The following is a 25,433-nucleotide window of genomic DNA, read 5'->3' as shown; positions in this document are numbered from 1 at the left end:
AAAATTATCTACACTAGACTAGATCGCCAAAAGTATGAGGACAGCTGACCACAATATTGTCAGACATCCCATTCCAAAACCATGAGCTGTAATATACAGTAATTCCCACTTTGCATCTTTTACAGTTTCCATTTCTAAGTAGGCTTTACACCAAAAGTGTGCTTTAGGGTATTTGTGCCTATTCAGTCAAAAGAGTCTTTGTTTGGCCATGAATTACATCAGACAGAATGCATCCTGAATGTCTTGAATGGGTTTGAGGTCAGGGCTTTTTACTGGAATTCCTTCAAATCAAAGTTATTAAACAGTTTCTTTATGGAACTTGCTTTTGCACAGTGACACAGTCAAGTTAGAACAAAAAGTGATATAAACTTAAAAGTGAACAAACTTTGTGGGAGTCCAAAAACTTTTGGTAAAATAGTACATGTTTAAAGGCAGGTGCACATTGTTTTGTCATTAGCTTTACGTATAGTTCTGTAACAGAAGCCTTTTCTTAATACTGCTTGATTACCGATTTTACCAACAAAATCTAAAGTGATAAAATTATCCAACACCTTTATCTCACCTGTGAAAAAAAAAGTACCTAATTGTATCTTCTTTACTACCACTGACAGCAATTACATATGACTGCCCCGCCCATCACTGTGGAATACTTGCCCACTCGTATTCTCAAAACTGCTTAAAACTAGACACACACTACTAGGTTTCTGGTTGTGTCACTACATATCCATTGGTTTAATGGTCATGACTTGCTTTTGTCTCTTGGACCACATCTCAGATTTAAACCAGCAACTGCCCAAACAGTACACTCTAACAGGTAAATGTTTATAAAAAATTAAATAGAAATGAAGTGCTTATTCACAATTTTAAAAAGGTCCATACGGTATGCGAGGACAATCATTGCGACCAAACTCATATCTGTTAATATTTTTAATTACAAAGTCAAAAGACTCTGGAAACTGGAAGTATACGAAAATAAAACCAAAAGTTGTTGAATGCTTGTTTTCCCACACTGCAGAGGTGTTGCAGTACAAGTAACTTGTCAGCCATGCTGATTTAGAGGTGTGGAGTATTTTCGTGTCACACTCTGATTTCTTTTAAAAGGATCTTGTTTTGTGAACTTGGATCCCCTCCCTCGTTTTGGGAAACCGGAGCCACTTGGGAAAGTGACCACAGGGTCCCTAATTCTCCCTCTCTTATTCATATCAAATGTGTTTCCTGTTCTTAAAGGAATTTTATCCTGGGCATGATTTGTTTGACTTGCTGTAGCTGTAAAGCATTAGCTTGAACAGCTCTTGAGTTTCTCTTTACTTAGCCATAGCATTGATTCGGCCGTCTCTTGTTTAAGTAAAAGCTGCAACAATAAAATATTACAAGCCAACCAACAACATTAATATTTGGGCAGATTTGTAACACCTTGTTTGCCTCGCCTACGCCATACTTTCTCTTTAACCTACTGTAACCTTTTTTCTGTTTACATACAATAAGAACTGACTTTACCACCATTTCAGTGAAGTTAATATCGCAACAGGTTCCTGTTTGCACCACTTGCTCTTTGGTTTCAGCACTTGATGCCATTGTTGGAATGGGCTGAAGTTTACCCAGGGTGTAGCGAGTGTAGTTAAGTTTGATTTGCTTGTTGTCAAGAGGCTGTCCATCATCTTTCTTTAAATTAGGTGAAATGGACAAAGATAAAAGAAACGCATGTAAACGGTGATTAACTTTGAAGTCTCAATCAGCTCTAACACTTAGCACTTTAATAATTTTTATAATTTTGTAATATGAGGTAACTAATGGACTTCCAAAAATGCCAATTAGTAAAAACATGAACTGCATCAATTTTCAAAACTGGAACAAACAACATTAGTTCTCAATCTACAGTCTATTAGCCTCTGACCTGCAAGGCTTGGTCTGTGTTATACTTCTTTACTTTGGGCCTTTTAATACTATACATTGATGTATGTGTGTATGATGAGAGACCAGCTTTTTTCCATTCCTGCAACCCATGAACCCTGATATTCAATCAAAATTGGAGATTCCATAACAATCTAATAGGACTTTATAGATCTTTAAGGCTATTTGGACTTCTTGTTGAATCGTCTCCTTTACACTTTCAGCTTCTTAATGAAGTTTAGATCTGGGACCATGGCAAAAGCTTGATTTTGTCCTGCTGGAAGATGCTCTGTCCTGCTTTGTCCAGTTTTAGCTTCTTGGCAGAGTCTACAGGAGAACCTGAGAGAAACCCACATAAGCAGTGCAAGAACATACAAGTGACTCAAAGTTAGAAACAAACCAAGGTCTCCAGAACCTGCTGCTGTGCGACTCTTACTCTAGTAGTTGTGGAAGGTGGATTGGAAGTTCTGCATTAGTGGAGAAGGTGTTCATGGATTGGTGTCCTGTGCAGGGTGTTACAAGAGCCACTGCAGTGATCCTGACCAGGGTGAAGCACTTAGTGAAAATGAATGATTGAATTATGAAACCATTGTTTTGTTGTGTCTCTCTCTCTCTGTTTGCACTTTTCTAAGGTTACATCATAACAATAGGGGTGAAGAATAGGACTTTGATGTGGTGTTATAATAGGTATTATCTCATTGTGGTTTTTTTGTCACCATCACAATGGCACCCAGCAATTCACTGTCACTGATCACAGACCACAATGAAAGTGTCTGAGCAGGTACAGTGTGTAAAACAAATACCTGGACATCGTCAACAATGACAGATCAGGTTGAAAAACCTTAAGATGGCCCAGTTCTGATTTCTTGTATGGACCCTTGGCAACATACTGATTGGTAATCATTTTTTTCTGTGAATGAATATTTGGAACACAAAATCCTCATAAAACTAATAAATAAAATCTTCTGTGTTAAAATTATTAATTTGGTGCTTTAATGTCCTGTTTTCTTGCTGGTAATTATGATTGACTGCTTATGTAAAAACATTGGGGGCATAAAGCATCAAGTCCCAGTTATCAGTTGTATTTGTGTTTTGAGTTTGGTAACATTTCCCCAGCAGTCATTTTTATTTATTTACATTTGTATGGCAGGTTGATAAAGATAGTGGTGAGCTTTGTGGTAAAAACACGTTGAAATAAATTGAGGTTTTCAGCCTGAGTTGTCAGGACTAGACTGGAATTGTTACTAGCAGTTTTTAAGCTTATAATATCTATGTTGTAGAGTTGACTTTAAGTAGGCTTGCTATGTATTGTGATTCCTGTAACAAATGTTAGATAATCCTCTCTGTATTACTTGCAACTACTTAATAAACAAACTTTAATATGTCAGAGAGCCACACCCCATCTCACACCCCAGTAATGCACTGTCATTAAAGAAGACTCTTTATCCCACTCATTTTTATGGTAGGTGTGATTGTAGAATACATTCCTGTTGTACCAGTGTACCTACTTGTAATAGAAGTCTGGTTGGTAAGTAGAAATGCAAGCATTTAAACCCCACAACAGTGTACCTACTGTCAAGCAGTACAGTGGAGGAGTAATAAGGTCTCTAGAGTCAAGCAAGCTTTACAATGCCATGGACTTTGGAAAGTTGGCACCTTTTTGATACCATGGACAAAGATTAAACCTTCCAATTAAGATTTGCAAACATGAAGTTATTTATATACAATGTGAGGTATTCAAACCAAACAATAATGTACTTAGTCTCAAGCATGGTGGAGGTAATATGGGGCTATTCACAGTCTAGCAAGCTTTACATTGCTTTTAATTTAAAGGAAAGAATTCCTTTTATGTCCATTATGAGTGTAATTTTTTGATCTTACTGTAAGTGTTGTCAAACTCTACAAAAACACAGTTTGGAACACTTAACCTTTTCCCTAGTCAAGCACAAGTTTCGCTGTACTAATGTTCATGATAATATCACACAAATATTTAAGGTGTGGGGCAGCCGTTAAGATGAGCTACTAGATTTCATATGGTAGCACTCAAACACTGGAACTGAGAAACTGGTTTGGTCAGTCAGTAGGTTTATGGTTTCTTTAGATTCTTTAGATCTACTTTCATTACCTTGACCCAGCGTACAGTAGCTTTACACGGTGTTTGAACACTTGACAGTTTTATTATGATGAGCATGCCCATTTTTCTTCTAATGATTGAAGTCAGCTTAACAGTTAAAAGATTATGAGCTCAGTCAAACAACAAAGGGTCTAAATACTTTTGTAAAAACGTATGTTTTTATCTTATTATGGATAATTAAGTGTAGCCTGAGTACATATGGCAAAAATATCCATTTAAATCAAATTCACAAAACGTCAAGGGATCTAAAAACTCTTTCAATTCACTGTAATTTATTGGCACCACTTGAAATTGTTTGGGAATCCTTAAGCAGTCATCCATGACTTTCTGCTTCAATGGAGTACAAACAAGAGGTGACACAGGGGTAACATTCCCTTAGTCAATTGTTGATAAGGGAAAAACTAGAGTATACACAAATGACCTAACTCAAAAGTGTGTGGACATTCATATAAATTGTTTATTATGCACTTTGAACAACCACCAAAAAGCTTTTAGATCTTTCATTTTTCTTGCACAGCCAAGCTGTACAGTTGTTTGTGATAGGTCTTGGACTTAAAATAAGTGACCTGACCTTGGTGAAGAGACTACTGTTCCATGTTTGTACTTTGTACAAATGATCTTAAAACCTAAAGTTGCTTGGAAATGTTTTTTTTAGCTGTTCCCATATAAATATTTACATTGTTTGCATACCTGACCTTTTTTAACACCTACTGCCATTTCAGATGCAACACCAGACATAACCAGTCATAACTGAGTCTGACCAGTCGATTGCATTGCTGAGATTTGAACTCATGAAGGACAAGCCAACAACTCCAACAGAGATGGTCACAGTAAGCCAAAAACATATTCTTAATGATAACTTGTTTTTCGATTATGCTTGCTTTAAATTAAGTTGGTGATTGTGAATGCCATATCCTATGATAAGCACCCTCATGGCTTGTTAATGTGAGAATTCTCATCATGGAAGAGACCACTTTCATTTCTTCTAAGGGGACTGGTGGACCAAAACCATGGCATCAGAATGTTTTAATCATTCTCAGAAGAGCAGTTTCAGAATCGTATGCAAACTTCTTGACTTGTGTCATACATGAAAAAGAATATACAGTATTCTGTAAAATGACTTTATTAGTGAAAAATCAACTGTGTGATAAAAAAGAAGCATATAGTAATCTGAAATGTCTGTGACTATATTGTAAGTGGTCTTTAAAAGCAAAATACAATGTGATCTGGTAATAAAATACATACAGTCCACAGAAATAAGTGCAAATATTTGGTAACTGACATTGTAACCAGCCAACTATTCAGTATTCCAGGATTCAGAACGTACATAAACAAACACATTAGAAAACATGACAAAAAGAGATCACATGATGAAGTCGTGTAGATATAATAATAAGGTAGAAGTGTTGATATACTTTAGTTAAAATGGAAGTGCACACAACCTTACATGCATTCTCATCTGAAGTCTTTTTTTATTCAAAAAAAAAAAACAATGAGGAAAGAATATTAAAGCTCAAGGTGTGAGAGAATATAATAAGTTAACATGACATGCCAGGAGTCATAAAGGCGATCAATAGTTGAAGAGCTTGTTCCAATACACAGTCTATCTATTTGCAAATGTTTTGAAAATGAGAGTTTGCTACACCTACAGTTTATCTTTTAAAAAACTGTTTTTCATGCCGCTCGGGTGGCACAGCGGTAAAACACACGCTGAACACCGGAGCTGGGATCTCAAATACATCGTATCGAATCTCGGCTCTGCCTGCCAGCTGGGCTGATCAGTCACATGAACAACGATTGGCCTGTTGTTCAGATAGGGGTGGGATATTAAAAAGCCGGATAGGATCTCTCTCATAACTAATGCAAATACGACCTCTGCTGGCTGATTGATGGCGCCTGCCCAGAGACGAGAAAAGAGTGCTGTCAGGGTGTGTCTCTCCGTACACAGAGCTGATCCGCATTGCACTCGTCAAAGTGTAGGTGACAAGATGCATACGGCTGCTGCCCACGTGACGGAGGGGGCGTGGGTTAGCTTTGTTCTCACTCAATCGCTTCGTTCTCACTTCGTTCTCACTCAATCAGAGCGGTGATCGGCATTCGTAGAGAGGAAGTATGACGCAATCAGGCAATTGGACTCGCTAAAAGGGAGAAAAAGGGCAGAAAATGCATGAAAACTAAATATATCAATATAAAAAACCCAAAAAACTTTTGGACTAAAGGTAGATGTGAACAATTAGTTCGCAGTAAATAGTTAACAATTAGTAATTCTGAAGTACATTTGTAGTTTTTTCTATTTTCTTCCAATTTGGTCATTTTCCTCCTATAAAAAAATCCATGAAAATTAGCTATTATATGCTTTGGAACCAAACCCTTCATTTGTTTAAGTGCAGTGCAGCTTCCTTGTACCAGCAGCCTTATTGCATAGAAAACATGATAAAATTAATTTAAAATGAATTACCAATTATTTATAAGAGCATTTAAATAGAACTTCATTAGCCTTTTCATTTTATAATATGCTTTGCATTTACATTCTCGCAAAAACCATCCATAAATCTTCCAGAGTGAATAATTTATCCCTATAATAGTAAAAGGAAATAAAAACCACTGACAAAACCAGACTTGCAAATAATTACACGTGCAGGACTGGCCCCATCATGCAAAACATGAACGCTGTGCAGTCATTCAGGTTCCCATCCTGTCCCCTCATCTGCAGAGTCACTGTGAAGGCATGAATAGAACAGTACCATACGTGAAAAAACAGGAATGGTCAGACATGGCTTTTGACTTCAGCTTTTCTTCCTTCAGAATGTTCCTGAGTTGCAAAATAGCCACCGCCGCCTCCACGTTCAGTTCATAAGTGCTACAGTACTCTCTGGCTGCTCTCCGCACAGTCCTGAGAAGAACTCCAGTGCCAGCCGCACGTGGATGGGAACGAAGATGTAGGAGGTGTAGACCACCATGGCCACCATGGTGAAGAGGACTGTGTTGAATATGGACTTCTCCCACGGTTCCAGGACGTAGATGCCCGTGATCAAGAGGTACTGATAGTACAGCCAGCCCATGTATTCTCGTATGTTCTTGACATCCATGCTTCAGTTTTACTCTCTCCTGGGTGCTCGTAACTTTAAGGCCTGGCAGCATATGAAAGAGCAGAAAAACAACAAGCATTATGTTACAGAAATGAACTGGAGCTGTTTCATTAAAACATTTCACAGTTTCTCTTTACAAGAACATTATTATTACATTCTGAATAACTATTGGAACCCTTGGTAAAGATGGTTACACAACTCTAGGCTTGAATTGAAGTCAACTTGTTTAGTCTAACACTTTATTAGTCTAACAGTGCTAAGTCTTCTCCTAAAGAAAATATGGTACTTGCTCCTCTCACCCTGTCTCTTACATGCCCCCCCCCAATATCCTCCTCTTCATCTTACTTCCTCCCCTTATTCCTTGGATAGATAAGAGTCTCCCCAAAAATATGCTTCCAAGCTGTGCCCATATGTCCGTACGTGTTAAAAAAACTGCTGAAGACCTGGTCTCCTGACTAACACCAGTTTCTTCAGGCTTCTGGGTCCTCTCTTGAGAACTTCAGCTGAACCTACAATATTTTAGGAGGGTTCAAGTTGGAGGACTGGGATGACTGTAGCAAAGCGAGAGAACCAGACTCAACCAGTGTGAGAACCAGACTTAACCAGTGTGAGAACCAGACTCAACTATTGTGAGAACCAGACTCAACCAGTGTGAGAACCAGACTCAACCAGTGTGAGAACAACCAGTGTGAGAACCAGACTCAACCAGTCTGAGAACCAGACTTAACCAGTGTGATAACCAGACTCAACCAGTGTGAGAACCAGACTCAACCAGTGTGAGAACCAGACTTAACCAGTGTGAGAACCAGACTTAACCAGTGTGAGAACCAGACTCAACCAGTGTGAGAACCAGACTTAACCAGTGTGAGAACCAGACTCAACCAGTGTGAGAACCAGACTCAACCAGTGTGAGAACCAGACTTAACCAGTGTGAGAACCAGACTCAACCAGTGTGAGAACCAGACTCAACCAGTGTGAGAACCAGACTTAACCAGTGTGAGAACCAGACTCAACCAGTGTGAGAACCAGACTTAACCAGTGTGAGAACCAGACTTAACCAGTGTGAGAACCAGACTCAACCAGTGTGAGAACCAGACTCAACCAGTGTGAGAACCAGACTCAACTAGTGTGAGAACCAGACTTAACCAGTGTGAGAACCAGACTCAACCAGTGTGAGAACCAGACTCAACCAGTGTGAGAACCAGACAAATCCAGCAAACTTACCACAGCAAAAAAGCAAGAAAGCAGCCACACCAGCCTGGACAAAACTCAAGTCCACGATGGGTTTCTCTACTAAATGCCGCCACTGTTTACCAGCCTGCATGATAGCCAGATGGAGATGACTGGCAGGTAGTCAGCCTGCCAGTGAGACAGACAAGTAAGACCAACAAACAAAAGCCCAGAGAGAAGTCGCAAACATGCTGATGAAGCGTTCGTACAGCTAATAATGTTTAATGTGACCCAGGTAAAGTGCATTTTCTCTCAAAGCATTCCGTCAACCTGTGTCTCATAATGGGCACGGCAAGTGGGCATGTTACAGGCTGCTTAATTTGTCAAGTTGGATTAAGAAAACAGCACTGAAAAAAACAAAATGTTCAGCCTGCCAACACACACCTTACAAACATAGAAACAAGCTTCAATCTTCAATCTGTCAATGTCAGGCCAGTGTCTGCTAGAGTAAATCTAGAGTAAATACATCCATCTCTCGAGACCATGACATTTTCGCAGCGGAAAATGAATTCCAAATAAATAAAAAAACAGTAAGAGGAAGAGCAGGCAAAATGGAAATTCCCAAAGGTAATTAAAGGTGTTACTCAAAACATCCCAGTTTGCCCAGTGGGGGCAATCAACGACCAGGAACCTACTGTGAACAAAACACAGATAAAATTCTAGATAAATGAATGCCCTTCCTTTCCCAACAGCATCTACATGTCCCTTAAAATCCCCCTTATTAAGTTTCCTCACCTAAGTAGGGTTTTTTGTTCCCCTTTTCTGCATCTTTAAATTTGTCTATGCTCAGTTGCTGGTTGCACATCACCATCGCTGGCCAAGGAGCGCAGCGGTGTGGAACACGGCTCCTCCAGCACTTGTAAAGCCACTGGGCGCATCTTCACCCCAGCTGACTCTTACAGAGAGCCAGTAGGCGTCGCTCCTCCAGCCACACAAAAATAATACCCTGTTTGTATTTATATACCTCAGACACTGTCAAGTGTTTTAGCTGTGAGTCTGGTCAGCAGTGTGCTCCTCCAAGGGCTCTCTGTTTAATCTGCTGGCCAGTGTTAAGAAACGTTCCACACTGAATTCTTCTTGGCCAGCAAGAGTGTCAACCTACAAACTCAACCATTTCTTTATCATCAGTCCTGATCAGGCTTAGAAATTTGAGCCCCAAAGCCTATGTTAAGCAAGAAAAAAAACACCAGTTAAGTGCGTTTGTTTCTCTTCAGCTCTGCTATAAGTTTGCCGAGATGTTTAAGTTGTTCTTTTTTCACTTGCGTCCAGTGTTTCTAGGATACACCACGATCCCAACCAGAATGAATCGATTGGTAAAAAAGAATGAATGAATTTTTCATACAACCTGAATCTGCACAAAGATGTTGCACCATGCAGTTTTTACCACCTGCTTATGGAAGGTTAAACGGTTAACTAATAACTGGATATTGAGAAAACGCAACATATTTGACCGGCTTCACACAGTGAAAATTTTACGTCATATCATCCCTACTGTTTAACTGAACTAGATCATTTTTGCAGCTTCTATCAAGGCAAATTATTAAGTAAATTTAGTTTAGGTTGCAGGGTAAGTCAAGGAATCAAATAACTGAATAAAGAAGTTGAGACTTGGGTTTTTACATTTTTTGTTTGAAGAACTTTAAAATCCAACCATCAAGTTCTGGGAGTGTTCAGCTGAAATTGTCTGATGAATGCCTTTCTCTCCACCATCTAAAACACAGTGTACAATGTAAATGTGTTTTTAAATATCTTGATTAAACGTAGCACCTCCAAGAATGCCACACCAGATGCAAATTATTTCACCTTTTACCAGCATATCTGCTTTGTCATATCCTATTACCAGTCTGTGAAATTGTGTCCTAATTCCATCATGTCCTAACCACGTTTCTTTACATAAGTCTAATCATGAATGTATCTCTCAATCATCAGTCTCACGCACATCAGCAATTCTAATTCTATTCCACCTAAAACAAGTTCACTCACCTCTTCTAGTCCTTCACTCGCTGAGCTCAGTGAAGCAAGTTGATCGAGGGACACCGTTTTGTCCAAACGTGAAGCTGCTCCACCGGTTTGGGAATGTCAAGTGCACACGCCGATCCCCTACTTTTGATCGGACACCACACCCACCATGCTTTGTTTTTATCCTCCTTCTTTTACTGGTGTGTGCATGTGTGTGTGTTTACATTCGGCGTGTATCGTGCGTGCTTGTGCGTGCGCGTGTTTATATGTGCGCGTGCAAATGAATAAAATGCACCTTTTTCACACCCCGTGCATGCAATAAATATCAAATAACAATAAATACACACATAAATGAAGTAATAATGCGTTACAGCACATATAACGAGTGAGCCCGTATTTCTGTGCATTGCATCAGAGTTGCTGGTGCAGAGTCTCGCGCTTCAAGATGCTCCAACAGCCGCAGTACGGCGCGTGACGTCACTGGACCGATGAGGACTGGACCGTCCTGTTAATAATAATACAATAATACATTTTATTTATATAGCGCTTTTCAAGATACTCAAAGACGCTTTACATAAGACAAATAATCAAAACAAATACGTACATACACCATACAAATCATAGTACAAAATCAAAATAGTACATCAACATCAAGAATAATTAAGATAAAAACAAAGAGAGCAGCATAAGACAGTTCATTAAAAATTAGCTAAATTATGAGAGAGAACAACAAATATAGAACAATTTCTTAAAATTAGACAGAAGCAGGACAGATTTACATGCAATCAGGAAACTGAAAACTTTACAAGTTTTAGGATCTAGGACTTCACATTTCTGTCGTGATCTAAGTATAAAAACTATTAAAAAGAATAGCAAAAATAAAAGCATTTATTTTGTGTTGTTACAAGTTAAATGCCACTCTGAATAGATGAGTTTTGAGAAGTGACTTGAATTTGGACAGGTCAGGACAATCTCGTAGGTGTTTGGGGAGAGCATTCCATAAAGATGGAGCAGCTATGGAAAAGGCCCTGTCACCCCAGGTCCGGTGCTTGGTCCTAGAGGGTATGGACAGTAGGTTAGCCTCAGAAGAGCGAAGGCTACGGGAGGGAATGTGCTGATGGAGCAGGTCGGTGAGGTAGGATGGGGCCTGATTATGGAGAGCTTTGTGAGTGAATAGAAGAATTTTGAATTGAATGCGTTGAGCAACGGGAAGCCAATGAAGTTTTTGTAGAACAGGTGTAATATGATCACGGGAGCGAGTATGAGTAAGGAGGCGAGCAGCTGAATTCTGGATATACTGAAGTTTTTTTAGGATTTTGTTAGATGTACCATAAAGGATGCTATTGCAATAATCAATTCTGGATGTAATAAAAGCATGAATCAAGGTTTCGGCGGCAGAAAAGGAGAGTGATGGACGTAGACGTGCTATGTTTTTTAGATGAAAGAAAGCAGTTTTGGTGATGTGATTTACATGGCGGTCAAAAGAGAGGTTGCTATCAAAAATTACACCAAGATTTCGGATGTTAGAAGACGGAGACAAAGTGTCATTATCAATGGTAATTTGAAATTTTTTTTTTTTTTTTTTTTGTGGTTTTTGCCAGGGTTGTAGGACCTACGATGATCATATCTGATTTTTCACAGTTTAATTTGAGGAAATTAGCTTTCATCCACAATTTCATTTCAGTGATGCAATTTGTCAGAGTGGAGTGAAGTTCAGTATTAATGGATTTGGAGGAGATGTAAAGCTGAATATCATCAGCATAGCAGTGGAAATGTAAACCATGCCGACGTATGATGTCACCAAGGGGGAGCATATAAAGAATAAACAAAAGGGGACCTAACACTGAGCCTTGGGGAACGCCTTGGGACAGTGGAGCAATGGCAGAACTACAATTGTTGATATTAACAAACTGTTGTCTGTTTATGAGATATGACCTTAACCACAAAAGGGCAGTACCAGTGATGTTGACAGAGGATTCAAGGCGGGACAGAAGAATGGAGTGATTAATGGTGTCAAAAGCTGCAGTAAGATCAAGGAGGACGAGAATATTAATTTGTCCAGAGTCTGAGGAAAGAAGAAGGTCATTTGTGACTTTGAGGAGGGCTGACTCAGTGCTGTGCTGGGGGCGGAAACCAGACTGAAATGATTCAAATAAATTATTGGAATTTAGGTGATCTTTGAGCTGTGAGGCAACAACACGTTCCAGTATTTTCGACAGAAATGGAAGATTGGAAATGGGCCGAAAGTTACTCATAATGTTAGAGTCAAGTCCAGGTTTTTTAAGTATGGGAGTAACAGCAGCCAATTTGAGTGATTGAGGGACTGAGCCAGAACTAAGAGAGGAATTGATTATCTCTGTGATAAGTGATGAGATAACTGGAAAACAACCCTTAACAAGTTTTGATGGAGCAGGATCCAAAACACAAGTGGAGCTTCGCATCCCTGTTAAGATCTCAGATAGGTCCAAAAGAGACACAGGTGAGAACTGAGACAGAGGCTGGGTAATAAATTGAGATGAGATAGGCGGAGAAACAGAGATGACAGGGGAAACTGTCAGAAAATTGTGGATATTCTCAACTTTTGTTTGAAAAAATGAGAGGTAAGAGTTACACTTGTCAACTGTAAAGGAATTGGTAGTATTGTCAACTGGTTTGAGAAGTTTATTTATTGTGGAAAAGAGAGTCTTAGGATTTGTTGATCCAGCATGTATGAGTTCGGAATAGTAAGTGGATCGGGCTGCCGTAAGAGCGTCTTTGTAATGTTGAAGATAATCAGAATAAATCTGATAATGTACTGTTAGACCGGTTTTCTTATAAAGTCTTTCAAGCTGGCGTTTACGGGATTTCATTTGGTGAAGCTCAATTGTGTACCATGGTGCGGAATGACTAAATGAAACAAATTTGGTTCTCAGAGGAGCCAGCTCATCAAGACATGAGGCGAGTATGTCATTATAGTAATCGACAAGGTCAGATGAATTACTAGACAGTACAGGACAGACAGACATCTTTTTAACAAGAGAATCTGAGAAAGCAGAGGGAGAGATATATTGAAGATTCCTGAAGGATATTTTACGTTTAGCTCTAGTGATGGGCCTAGTGACCTCAATGTCCATGATGATTGTCAAATGATCAGAGACAGTAAGGTCATGGCTGGACGGCTGATGAACTAGGACACCAGTAGAGCAGACAAGGTCAAGAGTATGACCTTTTTTATGAGTTGGAAAATGTATATGTTGTGTGAAATTAAAACACTGTAACAATTCCAAAAATTCCCTGGCAAATTTACAGTTGTTGTCATCAATATGGATGTTAAAATCACCCATAAGCAGTACAGAGGATGAGAGGGCACTAAGCTGGGTTAAAAAATCTGAAAAATCAGAGAGAAAGGAAGCGTTTGGCTTTGGCGGACGATAAACTACAGCAGTGACCAGAGGAGTAGGCCCTGACAACTTGAAAGCCAGGTGTTCAAAAGAAAGAGCAGCAGGAAAAGACAAAGTGGTTATTTTAATATCATCCCTATAGACTGCAGCAACACCACCACCTCGCCCTTCCATACGAGGTTCATCAATATACGAGTATCCCATTGGCGTGGTCTGATTTAACGTAAAATAATCCAAGGGTTTATGCCAAGTTTCAGTGAGACAGAAAAAGTCTAGTTCACTGTCAGATATAAATTCACTGAGTACAGTACTTTTCGTGTTGAGTGAACGAACATTAAGCAATGCCATTTTCAAGTGGTATTGTTGTGTAGTTGGCTGTGAGGAACGAGGAAGAGAACGGAGATTTGCTAAGTCCACTCCGCGTTTCCCATCCCACTCCGTGGACAGCGTTGTCATGGAGACTACACCGCTACTGGTGTGCAAGGCAGCAGCGCTCTGATGACGTGTTTGCGGAGCGACAGTGCGCACGGCTGACCAGAAGGATGGAATAGCGTTACCGTTTCGAAGATAAACAAGCTTTCTCCGGGAGCCCCTGTGAATATAACGAGGCCGGCGAAGGAGTCCAAGCTGTTTGATGACTGAAATACACGATGGAGTAGTGCAGTTGTTGAACTTCCTCAGCTGGTCAACGGAATAGTTCAACATCGTGCCGATCCCAGGAAAACTCATCCACCGTTCACCACCGGCCGCAGACGCGATGTACAGTAGAAAGAACAAAAAGTATCAAAAGCACAAATAAAAGTATCAAAAGTAACATAAAAGAAATAGATCCACAAGGTGTGTAAAAAGATGAAAACGAAAAACGATAAAAATACAATAAAATACGGTAAAATACGGTAACGGTAGCGGCAGCCAAATGCGCCAGCGTCCACCATCACCATGGCAACTCCATGGGTTGAGACCCATCTCACCATCAGCTTATAATACAGTAATTACAGTTTATCCTACACACATGTATTTATATTTGCTCGTATGTGCATGCTACGTGTCCAAAACTATGTGGACACCTGAGTATAAGCTTGTTTGACAACTCATTTATTTATTTCTTAGGATTTTAATGTCATGTCATGTTTTACACACTTCGGTTACATTCATGACAGGACAAGTAACTGCTTACACAAGTAACAAAACACAGTCATGGACAATTCTGTATCTCCAGTTCACCTGACTGCATGTCTTTGGACTGTGAGAGGAAACCGGAGCTCCCGGAGGAAACCCACGCAGACACGGGGAGAACATGCAAACTCCGCACAGAAAGGACCCGGACCGCCCCACCTGGAAATCGAACCCATCGAACCCAATCTTGCTGTGAGGCGACAGTGCTACCCATCTCATTTCAAAATCACGGGTGTTATACAGTAATGTGAGTTGCACTCAAACACTTGAAGGCCGTTACAGTCTACATTTACTATTAAGGAAAGGATTTCCAATAGTGTTTTGACTGTGTCTGTCGGAATGTGTGTCTACTTAGTCAAAAGGACGTCTGCAAAGGACGGTTAGGGCGGCACAGTCGCTCATTGGGTAGCACTGTCGCCTCACAGCAAGGTCCTGGTTTTGATCCCCAGGTGGGACGGTCTGCATGTTCTCCCCGTGTCTGTGTTGGTTTCCTCCGGATGCTCCGGTTTCCTCCCACAGTTCAAAGACATGCAAGTGAGGTAAACTGGAGATACAGAATTGTCCATGACTGTGCTACATATCCTAAAGCTGTTTAATGGTGTCGACATTTGGGCCCGGTGTAGTCAACTGGAGTGTTTCTAAATCAAACCAGTCGAACCACGTCCTAATAAACCTCGCTTTGTGCACATGGAATGTTCGTTCTGTTTTACTGTATTACATGACTTACACAGTAAACATGAGCCGGTAACAGGGCAGAAGGCTGGCAGGTGCCCAACCCAATGAAATACTGATGCTGTGATTGTAATCAAAACACAGTAAAGAGAGAGTGAGAGTAAATTAATATCTTAAAATAATGGGCTATTATACACTAGTAATTACATATAGGCTTGGTTAATACGTATTCTATAGTTGTTCTATAGCCTCACGTCTTTGTGGCATGTATTCCACGCTGTGTTGTAAACAATCCTTTGAGATTTTGGAACATGTTCGACAGCTTGTCAAGTAACTGCTCCAGATTTGCACATTCATTCCATGAATCTCCTGTTCCACCGCACTATTATGCTCTACTGCATTCAGGTCAGGTGACTGGGGAGGCAATTTAACAAGGGGCAATTTAATGACACTGATTTCATAAACTTGATAAGCGCATAACATTCCAGGACAAAACAAAGTAAACAAAGAAAAAAACGTTCTAGTGCTGTTTTCCGGCTTTTTCCCTATAGTGACAGTATAGACAAAGGTCAATGCTAAAGCATGCAGTTTCATCTTAGATATCTGTGTGATTATTAGGACTTGGACTTGAATTAGACTGACTTTAAGCAGGCTTTTATCACTAGACATTAGTTGCCGGTTTTACTAACACTCTTGTGGCTGAGTGGAAGTAAATCTCTGCAGTCATACTCCAAAATCTAATAAAAAAGCTTTCTCAAAGAGAAAATGAAACGTTCAAAAAGCACATATGGTGGTTTGGGTCATAAAGTTAACCTGCTACATACATTACTGTTTATCAGCTACTTCCAGATGCACCATCTGTCTGTGGCCAAGATTTCAGAAGATATACATCCACAATACTGGCTATAGACGTTTTCCTGATAAGACATTTTTCTGCAAACACCGTGTAAGGCTTAATGCAGATGTCTGCAACACAGATTTAGAGATAGCTGTAGCTACTAATCAGACAATCCAGCTTCTGTTAGCATGATTCAGCTTTTCTGGCTGTGGGTTTTTGTGCGTTTCTCATGACATCTTACCACAGGTCAATGGCTTCAGGTATGTTTCCAAGAAGTAAAGCCCCTGTGAAACAAAGATGGCTTTGCCTATATTCCCATTTGTGCATAAAAACATAATACTATATATATATTACATATATATTATATATATTATATTGACATTATTAGAGGCTTATACAGTGTTTATGTATGTCTTGAACTTACACTCAAACATATACTAAGTTTATATACTGTATGTTGCAATGGGTGTGGCTAAATGCTTAAATTCCATAAATGGGAAGGTACTGTTGGTCATACACTATATACAGTATGTGTATTTATTGGTAGTAATTAAAAGGCAGACAGTAGAGTTTAACCAACACCTCCCTCTAGTGGAACTGTATAAAATGCTAAATAATTTAGGGATGAATCTTCTGTTTTTTCCACCTGCCATTAGGAGTTGGACTTCTTTTTTTTGAGAAATCCTGAGGAGGTGTAACTGAGGTATGCAGCAGTACAACAATCCAAAAAAGCAAGTCCAACTCCTAATGGCAGGGGAAAAAAAACAGATAAAATGGTTTTCCCTGACCGAGGTGGAAACTGTTAGAAGACAGGTGGAGGAAAATGTATAGATAAAGAGAGGTAAAGAAAAAAGTGAGAGTGGGCAGCCACAGTGCTTGGTGGGCTTGGGTCAGGTTTCTGGGTCACTCTCAGTAACAGCACATGGTTCACATTCAGTCTGGGTGACTGTGGAGCAGTGGGCCAGAACCAAAGTCCACCCACTGCTGGGAAAACTGTATAGGACTAATGTGACACCCCCCTCTTTGGCAGGTATCACTTTATATCCGACACCTCAGGGCTGATTAGAACTTTTCCTTTCTCCGTTTTGTGCTTTATCAGGAGGAAATAGCTGGATCGACAGGAAAAGACACTAATACAAGCCCGGCATCTGGTAAATACATTAACTTGATATTTTGGTGTTTTACATTGAGTCCTAAAGAGTTGCCTAGAATTTGTCATTTATTTTTTGTGACAAAATTGTATTTGATAATAGATGCCAGTGCATAAAGCAGCATGGATTTTATATGACAGTTAAAGCATTACATTAGTTGTAGGAACCATAGTGTTAAAATGTAAATAATGGACAGCTGAGTGATCAGTTTGTAGATGTATTAACATTTTTTAATACATTAAATGTATGCAATGAATGGAACTATAATTATTGTTAATATTTTCATTATTGTGATTATCTTTTTTTCTATAAAAGGTATATTCTCCAGCCTCTATGCAGTATATAGGCTGATGTATATATTTTCTTTCAGTTGCTCCCGTATTTGAAGGTTGCCACAGTGGATCTTGACCACATACCACACTTTCTGATATTGTTAATTTAGGCTTGGGAAAAGCATTGAGAGCTCAATGTCAAGTGCACCTCCCAATGGCTAGGTTTCAGTAGCTATTCATGTCCATGCAGATGCCTGACCAGGCTAGCATTCTCTACCACCAAGCACCCTAGTTTTTATAAATGTATTAAATGCATAAATGCATTATTACTTGTTATGGTTTTATCAATACAATATCATTACATATTCTTTAAAGTGTTTAGCCCCCAAATGTTTGCATACAACTGACTGAAAATTTGTTAGAACAGACCAAAATAGAATCAAAACTCATGTTAACCTCTCAAAAGTGTTAACTGTTTACTGCAGAGCTGAGACACCTTTGTCATGATTTTGAATGCTGTGCATGCAACAAGACTACAGGCTGGAATAATTGCCAAAGTAAAGCTTGCTTGACTGTGGACAGTCCCAGCAATTGTCATACAGTTTCCAATTCATTATGTACCTGTTTTTGGTGGTTCTTGGATTACATTTATCCATCCGGGCACATTTTCGTGATAGTAAGGTTTTCTTTTCAAAAATGGCTAGATACCACATTGCCACTGGATGCAGTCCTCCTAACTGTGTTTATATGGGCACAGAGAAGTCTCCAGCTATAATCAATCTGCCAAGAAATTAGAAGGCCATGTTGGCAAGTTAAATGACAATAAAAACTTTCTACACTAACAAATTATTCATTTCAATTTCTGTATGTTCATTATTGGCAGTTAGCAGACGCTTTTACCCAGTTTACTTACGGTTGTGACTAAATACGATTTACGCAAGGCCTTACTCAGGGGCCAGCAGTGTTGGGACTTGAACTGGCAACCTTCAGATTACTACTCCAGTACCTCAACCGCTGAGCTACCACTGAAAAATACCAGCTGCAGAAAAAATTACAATCACAAGACTGCTATGACATACAACATGTTCAAAAGTATGTAGACTCATGATCGTGAGCTTGTTATACTGTATATTCCATCCCAAAGCCTCCCTCTCCACACCCAAAAAGAATTCAGGGCATGTCTGTTTGAATTTGTTACGTTAGTCAAAATAATATATATATTAAATAATATATATATATATATACATTGCCATCAACATTCCAAATCATCCTAAATGTGTTCAATAGTGTTGAGGACACACCAAACCTGTCATACTATGTCTTAATGACCTTAATGACAAAGAGGCACAATCATGGTGGAGCAGGAACATGTTTTGTGAACTGTTGTAACAAAGATATAAGCCTCTAATTAATTTTAATTGGTGTTGCACACCTGTGAGAAATGATTGTGACTTATACAGTTGATAATAAGGAGTGTCCGTTTACTTTTGGTTTAAACTGTAGATATAAGAATCAAACAGCACTAAAATCCGGAGAAAATGAAGGAGATAAAAGAGGAGAAAGGGGCTTTTTAGGCGAATGGTCCAACAGTCCCCCCTTTCTTCACAGGGTCATACTGAGCTCCATTAAAAGCTTACCACTCGAGCATAGCCTGAGCTGTTACACTACCAGACTCCTAAAACACCTCAGGCTCAGGTGGCAGACATGCCTCTCTTTTCACAAAAGGGGGAAAGAGGGGGGCGCACACGCATTCATATGATGAATGCACATAAAGCTAAAGCACATTTTTGTGCAATTTTAAACCTCTCCATCAAAGGACTCTTACAACTCCGGATCATCCAGCCTTGTCTGCTTAGTATTATGATCCAGGCCCGGTCTCACCGTCTCTTCCCACAGCTTTTGGTAGACGCAGGGGCAGGGGGCAAGATTTGTGCAGGGCGGAGGGGTTGAGTGGAGGCACCGCAAACTCCAGGAAGGAAAGTAAAGTGAGCACTGTGGTTCAGAGACATGAATGGTGGGGTGATAGCATCAGGTCAGTGTGGACCATTACCCCCCGGAAGGACCCGTATCTCCCATGCGTATCGCTGGCGAAACCAAGCTCTCTGTCTACTGACTGATCCATACATTCTGTCTGAACACTGAGATGTATGTGTTGTTTGTTTTTTGTTTTTTTTACATTTGCCCGATTGCCCCTCCTAAACTGGTCTTAATGGTGGCGGTTAGCAACCCTCCCAGAACCAACCTGAACCAACAAGCTCTTAAAACACTCAGGTGTGCTGAATAAGATTATCTGCGCTCCTTTCTGCAAAAGCTTTTTTGGAGTAACACCAAACAGATACTCTGATACCCTGTCTAAGCCAACACCTCAGATGCTCCAGACTCAAAGAAGAAAGAGAACAGCTCAAGGGTCAAAATGAGAACGATTTAAAGCTATTTATTTACATTATGTTTTATATCAGTTGTCCTTAAGCCAGGTTTATAAGTAACGTAAAACCAAAAGCTACAAAACACACTTAAATAATTATAAATTATATACCAAAAGAGCTCCCAGAGGAAACCCACACAGACACAGGGAGAATGTGCAAGGAAAAACTCCACACAGGAATGAGCCTGGCTGGCCGGCTGGCTGGGGAATCAAACCCATGCCCTTTTTGTTGCCACCGTGCTGCCCTGGGACTGTACTGATTTTTGCATTATTTTGGTGGCTGAATGATTGAAACATATTTCCTTGTCGAAAATACAAAACCAAAGAACTTTGACTTGTGGGCTTTCTGAACATATGACAGATGAATGACTTTTTTCCCAAATCACTGTAAGATTTATTTACACAGCAGAATCACACACAGTTTTGGGCATAACTGCCCTTTTGTTTTGTGCCCAAACCTCCATCATCGATACAGCCCTAAAACCTCAGGCTTGGCTCCAATCCACATACTGGGGACAAATAAAAGTGCTAGAGAAGTCTTTTCATATCAGGTGACCAGTTCCACTGCCCAGGTGGATCTTTGTGTATGTGTGTGTGTGTCTTTTTTACCATTTGGTAGATGGGGTTATTCATAAGGGTGTTGTTTCCCATGTCACAAAAGCACCTGAGAGGTAAAGAAACTTGGCTGCTGTGGCAGGGTTCTGCATGCCCAGCTCTAAAAGATTAGTGTCCTCAGGTTTCAGACACCCAATGTTCTGTCTTTTTCTATTGTCACAATCTTATTTGAGGATCAGTGATGGATTGATCCTATGATCTTATATATAATCTGTCTGAAGTGTTTATGTACAGTTCAGGTCATCAGTTGTCACACACAGGTCATGCAGAACAACTAGTCAAAAAAGGACTAATAAATGAACACTGGATTTGAATCATGCATCTTCGTTACCTTTTAAATAGGATAGAAAATAGATGGAGTGTTCAAATATACGAGGGATCTTCAAAAAGTTCCCACACTTTTAGATTTTGGTTGGAAATGGTGAGGGCAGTGAGGGTGGGAGGAGTAGTAATTGGTCGTGTCTGAAAGACTGAGAGACGCTTATAGTACGGATTTAGTGAGCACCATCTGATTTTCACCTTTCTGGACGCTCAAAGAAGCTTTAAGAGGAAGAAGATTTTCATATGATGAGGATGTAAAAGCAGCACTGCATAAGTGGATATTTGTTTTTGAAATTCTTAATAAATAGAGTTAAAAAAGTGCAGAAACTTTTTGAAGAACCCTCGTATAATAATCTGAAATAAATCCTGGTCTGTTTTGTTATTTACAGATATAAAATGAATCATCTTTGCATTCATTCCCTTTTCCTGGCCTTAATGGTGCTGCTGTTTTTACCTATGAATGACGGCATTAAAATGACTCCACGACCAAAGTACACCAAAAAGCCTCCTCGAGACCTGGTCCAGCCGACAACAACAGTTGGAAAACTCACAGTCACGGCAAAGCATGTGGACTACAGCAAGCCAAAACAGCGTGTCACGGAGAGTATTACCGTCCCTGCTAATGGGTATGTGGACTACCACACGAGCACCACTGTGCCACCCAACAGCGTGCAGGACAACTACACTCTGGACTATAGTGAATGTTACCTTAATGTCTGCGAGTGCTGCCCTCCAGAACAAGGACCTCCTGGACCAAAAGGAGACATGGGGCTTTCAGGTATATAATACGGTATCTATAAATATAATAAAAGAATAGAACAGGTATTTAGTGAGTTAAGCTCATTTAGCAAGAGGGTTTGCAAATGATGGTGCATGAAATCAAGCACACAGTCATACAAATTCTGTACACAAACACAGGTAGTAGAACTGGTTGTATTAAAGAGCTTAAAGGCTTACAAGCTAGCACTGACATTGTATGCCACACTCGAGCTAACCTGGTTAACTGTAAGTGTTGTTTTTGTAAATTGGAAATGTCTAGTAACAACAACAGCTCAGCCATGAAGCTAAACCTATCAATATATGTTTGTAAATGGTTTCTTTAAAATGTAATTGCATTTACATTTTTAGCATTTAGCATACGCTTTTATCCAAAGCGACTTACAGTACTGTGACAGTATATTATCTGAGCAATTCAGGGTTAAGGGCCTTGCTCAGGGGCCCAACAGTGGCAACCTGGCAGTGGTGGGGCTTGAACCAGCGACCTTTGGATTACTAGTCCAGTACATTAACCATTAGGCTACAACTGCCCTAATTGATTATGGATTTTACCTGTAGCATCTAACATCTTGCCTAACACCAGGGTCTAACCTTACAAACTATATATTGGCGGAATGGTCACAATTTCTTTATAGACACACTCCAAATTCTTGTGCCCATCGTGTGGAAAAAAGGAACAGGCAATTACAAATGAATTCCTATAGTTTTGTAATGGGAAGTGGAACAAGCTTATTGTAAGGTGTTCTTATATTTTTGGCCCTATAGTGTAGCTGTATGTTTGCCATGTAAAGTCTGTATTGCTTAAATTCTAAGCTTGATATGTTTTGTAGGACCATCTGGGCAAAAGGGGAACACTGGACTCAAAGGTGCCCCAGGACCATTAGGTCCTACTGGAATGCCTGGATTGAAGGGAGACAAAGGTCTTAAATATATACAAACATACAGTGGTGTAAAAAAGTAACTTCCTTCTTTCTGCTTGCCTTTGTTATTGCATATTTGTCACATTTAATGATTTAAGATCATTAAACAAAATATTACTACTATGTGGTGCGGTCTAAGTCTTGGTTAAGTCTGGGTGAGTGGGGGATATTGCGAACAGTCTGCTCATTAGGAAGTGCACGCGTCAGTGCGCTCTAAGTCCCAGTCCCAAGCCCAGTCTTTTGTTTATTGATCTGAATTCACACAGTGAGAGAATTGCCAATAACAGAGGAAGTTGGAAGTGGGCAATTACTTTTTCACACTACTTTGGAACAAATATGAATCAGGATAAATTTAATTCATTCATTTTTATTTGCTACGCTGTAGGAGAAAAAGGTGAGAAAGGAAACACTGGGTTTGCAGGATCTCCGGGAATCACGGGAAAAGCTGGAATGAAAGGTGAGTTTTATACAGCTGAAGTTGAAATGCTACGTATGTTATATAAGTGACACTGTCTACAGTCGAGCCAGCTCTACAGCGCCACTGCCTTGGGTCCCACATTGGTGCAAGTGTGTTACCGATCACACTGCTAGAAAAAGGAAAAGCAGGACTGCAACCTGTAAACCTGTTTGTAAAATAAAGCTCACTTGACTGTAGACAGTGGCATTTTTGTTTCAGCAACTTTTAATTAATTACAGACCAGTGATTTGATTAGATTAGATCTGACCATGTAAAATCCTGTCAGCATAAGGTGATAGTTCGAATTTTTTCCTCTAACTGATTCGCATACTTTTTAATGTGTGCAGTCAAACTAGCCCTATTTTTATAGGTACTAAAGTCACCAGATTTTTAATGAGGTGGCGTGTGGGCTGATACAAAAGTGGCGTATCAGCTGTAAGAAACAGGACCCAAGGCGCAGAGGAACCTCACTAAACTAAAGAAAGGGAAAAGCCCTAGGTGGGACCCGCGACAGCTACTCAGTCCACCAATCAGCTGACACACAAGCCGAGATCCCAAATGCTTATTCCCAAAGTCTAAGCTGAGGAGAAAAAAGGGAAAATTCATTAGCAGTGAGGAATCGACTCGTGAGTCAGGTTTAGAGAATCAAGTCGCTAGAAGATTCACACCAAAGTAATGGCTTCCAGATAGCAAAAGCATTAGCATATGCTGTTGCTCTTTCTCTTCCATATAGGTGACACTGGCCTCAAAGGTGAAAAAGGTGCGGGTGGCCTCCCAGGATTCAAAGGTGCAAAAGGAGAGAAAGGAGAACCTAGTGAGAACGCAACTAAAGGCGACAAAGGTGAGCCGGGCAAAGAAGGACCACTGGGACCACCAGGTGGGATTGGAGAGAAGGGTGAGAAGGGTGATAGGGGAGAATGTGGCCTGTTAGGAGAAAGGGGACAGAAAGGAGAGCCAGGCGAACCAGGACCTCCGGGTGCGAGGGGCGACCCAGGTCCTTCGGGATTGCACGGAATGCATGGGAACCCCGGCATTCCTGGAGAACGAGGTGACCCTGGAAACAATGGAAACAAGGGGGAGCCGGGATCACAAGGGCCTCAGGGTCCTCAAAGTCTCAGAGGATTAAGGGGACCGAAAGGGGACAGGGGTCTTCCGGGAAAACGTGGTGACCGTGGGCTTCAAGGTGTGAAAGGGACGGCGGGAGATGCCCTGGGCAGACTGCGCTCTGCTTTCAGCGTGGGTCTCAGCCCCAGCAAGTCCTTTCCACCGTCAGGCTTCCCAGTGCGCTTCGATAAGATCTTTTACAATGAAGAAAATCATTATGATGTCGTCGCTAACAAGTTCAACTGTACTTACCCGGGGGCTTACGTCTTCTCCTATCAAATCACCGTCAGGAACAAGCCTTTGCGTGCAGCCCTGGTGGTCAACGGGGTGCGCAAACTGCGCTCACGAGACACCGTCCAGGGCCAGGATATAGACCAGGCTTCCAACCTGGTGCTCCTGAGACTTGCCGCTGGAGACCAGGTGTGGGTGGAGACCATGAGGGATTGGAACGGTGCTTATGCCAGCAGTGAGGATGATAGCATCTTTTCAGGGTTTCTGCTCTATCCTGACTGATTTTAAGGACTAACCGGGGTCAGATCTTGCACTGAACTCTTTACGTGGCCATTTTCTTTGTAAAGGCAAAGCTGACCTTTTTCATCCCGACATATAACCACCGTTTTCCAAATCATTTTGTACATTTTGGTGTAAAAAACTAACCGCCCGCTATTTGATAACCTCTGTTATTGTATTTATTACACTGAGGTGACAAGTTACTTGTCCTCTTGGCTACTAAACCAGTTCACCACATTGATTAATTGGTAAGCCAGTTTAGATGAGCAAAGAAAGGCAGGCTTGTATTATAGTATTAAACTTACTTATCTTGAACCTTATTATCAAAGTCTAATCTACAATCTACGGTAATTCCAGAAAAGTCTAGATAGAAGTAGACTGTCAGAATATATCAGTCTGAAAAACGCTACAAAGCGAAGAAGTAAATCTACCCAGAAGTGGTGTGTTATAGTGTCTCACTGAGATAAGTGACAACCTTTTCATAAAGACCCAAACAATCCAGGAAAAAATATC

General features: G+C 40.4%; 2 protein-coding genes across 2 annotated transcripts; one reads left to right on the top strand and one right to left on the bottom strand.

Annotated features, from left to right (window-relative positions):
* Positions 1-6,870: 6,870 nt before the first annotated feature.
* sptssb (serine palmitoyltransferase, small subunit B) lies at positions 6,871-7,113 on the bottom strand. Its single transcript, XM_062988037.1, has one exon. The coding sequence runs from the start codon at positions 7,111-7,113 to the stop codon at positions 6,871-6,873; it is 243 nt and encodes an 80-aa protein (XP_062844107.1).
* A 14,435-nt stretch (positions 7,114-21,548) lies between these two features.
* Positions 21,549-24,923, top strand: otol1b (otolin 1b). The gene is made up of 4 exons (XM_062987920.1): positions 21,549-21,930; positions 22,760-22,849; positions 23,235-23,306; positions 24,040-24,923. The coding sequence occupies exons 1-4, from the start codon at positions 21,549-21,551 to the stop codon at positions 24,921-24,923; spliced, it is 1,428 nt and encodes a 475-aa protein (XP_062843990.1).
* Positions 24,924-25,433: the final 510 nt, after the last annotated feature.

This window comes from Trichomycterus rosablanca, chromosome 25, assembly GCF_030014385.1.
Source record: "Trichomycterus rosablanca isolate fTriRos1 chromosome 25, fTriRos1.hap1, whole genome shotgun sequence".
Taxonomy (NCBI): domain Eukaryota; kingdom Metazoa; phylum Chordata; class Actinopteri; order Siluriformes; family Trichomycteridae; genus Trichomycterus; species Trichomycterus rosablanca.
The sequence above is the reverse complement of the archived record's forward strand: the minus strand, read 5'-3'. Positions and strand labels throughout refer to the sequence as shown.

Excerpts from the sequence above, each read along its gene's own strand:
- sptssb (XM_062988037.1), bottom strand. The coding sequence starts at position 7,113 with ATGGATGTCAAGAACATACGAGAATACATGGGCTGGCTGTACTATCAG.
- otol1b (XM_062987920.1), top strand. The coding sequence starts at position 21,549 with ATGAATCATCTTTGCATTCATTCCCTTTTCCTGGCCTTAATGGTGCTG. Across the intron at positions 21,931-22,759 it reads AGGAGACATGGGGCTTTCAG|GACCATCTGGGCAAAAGGGG; the intron begins GTATATAATACG and ends TATGTTTTGTAG. Across the intron at positions 23,307-24,039 it reads GGGAAAAGCTGGAATGAAAG|GTGACACTGGCCTCAAAGGT; the intron begins GTGAGTTTTATA and ends TCTTCCATATAG.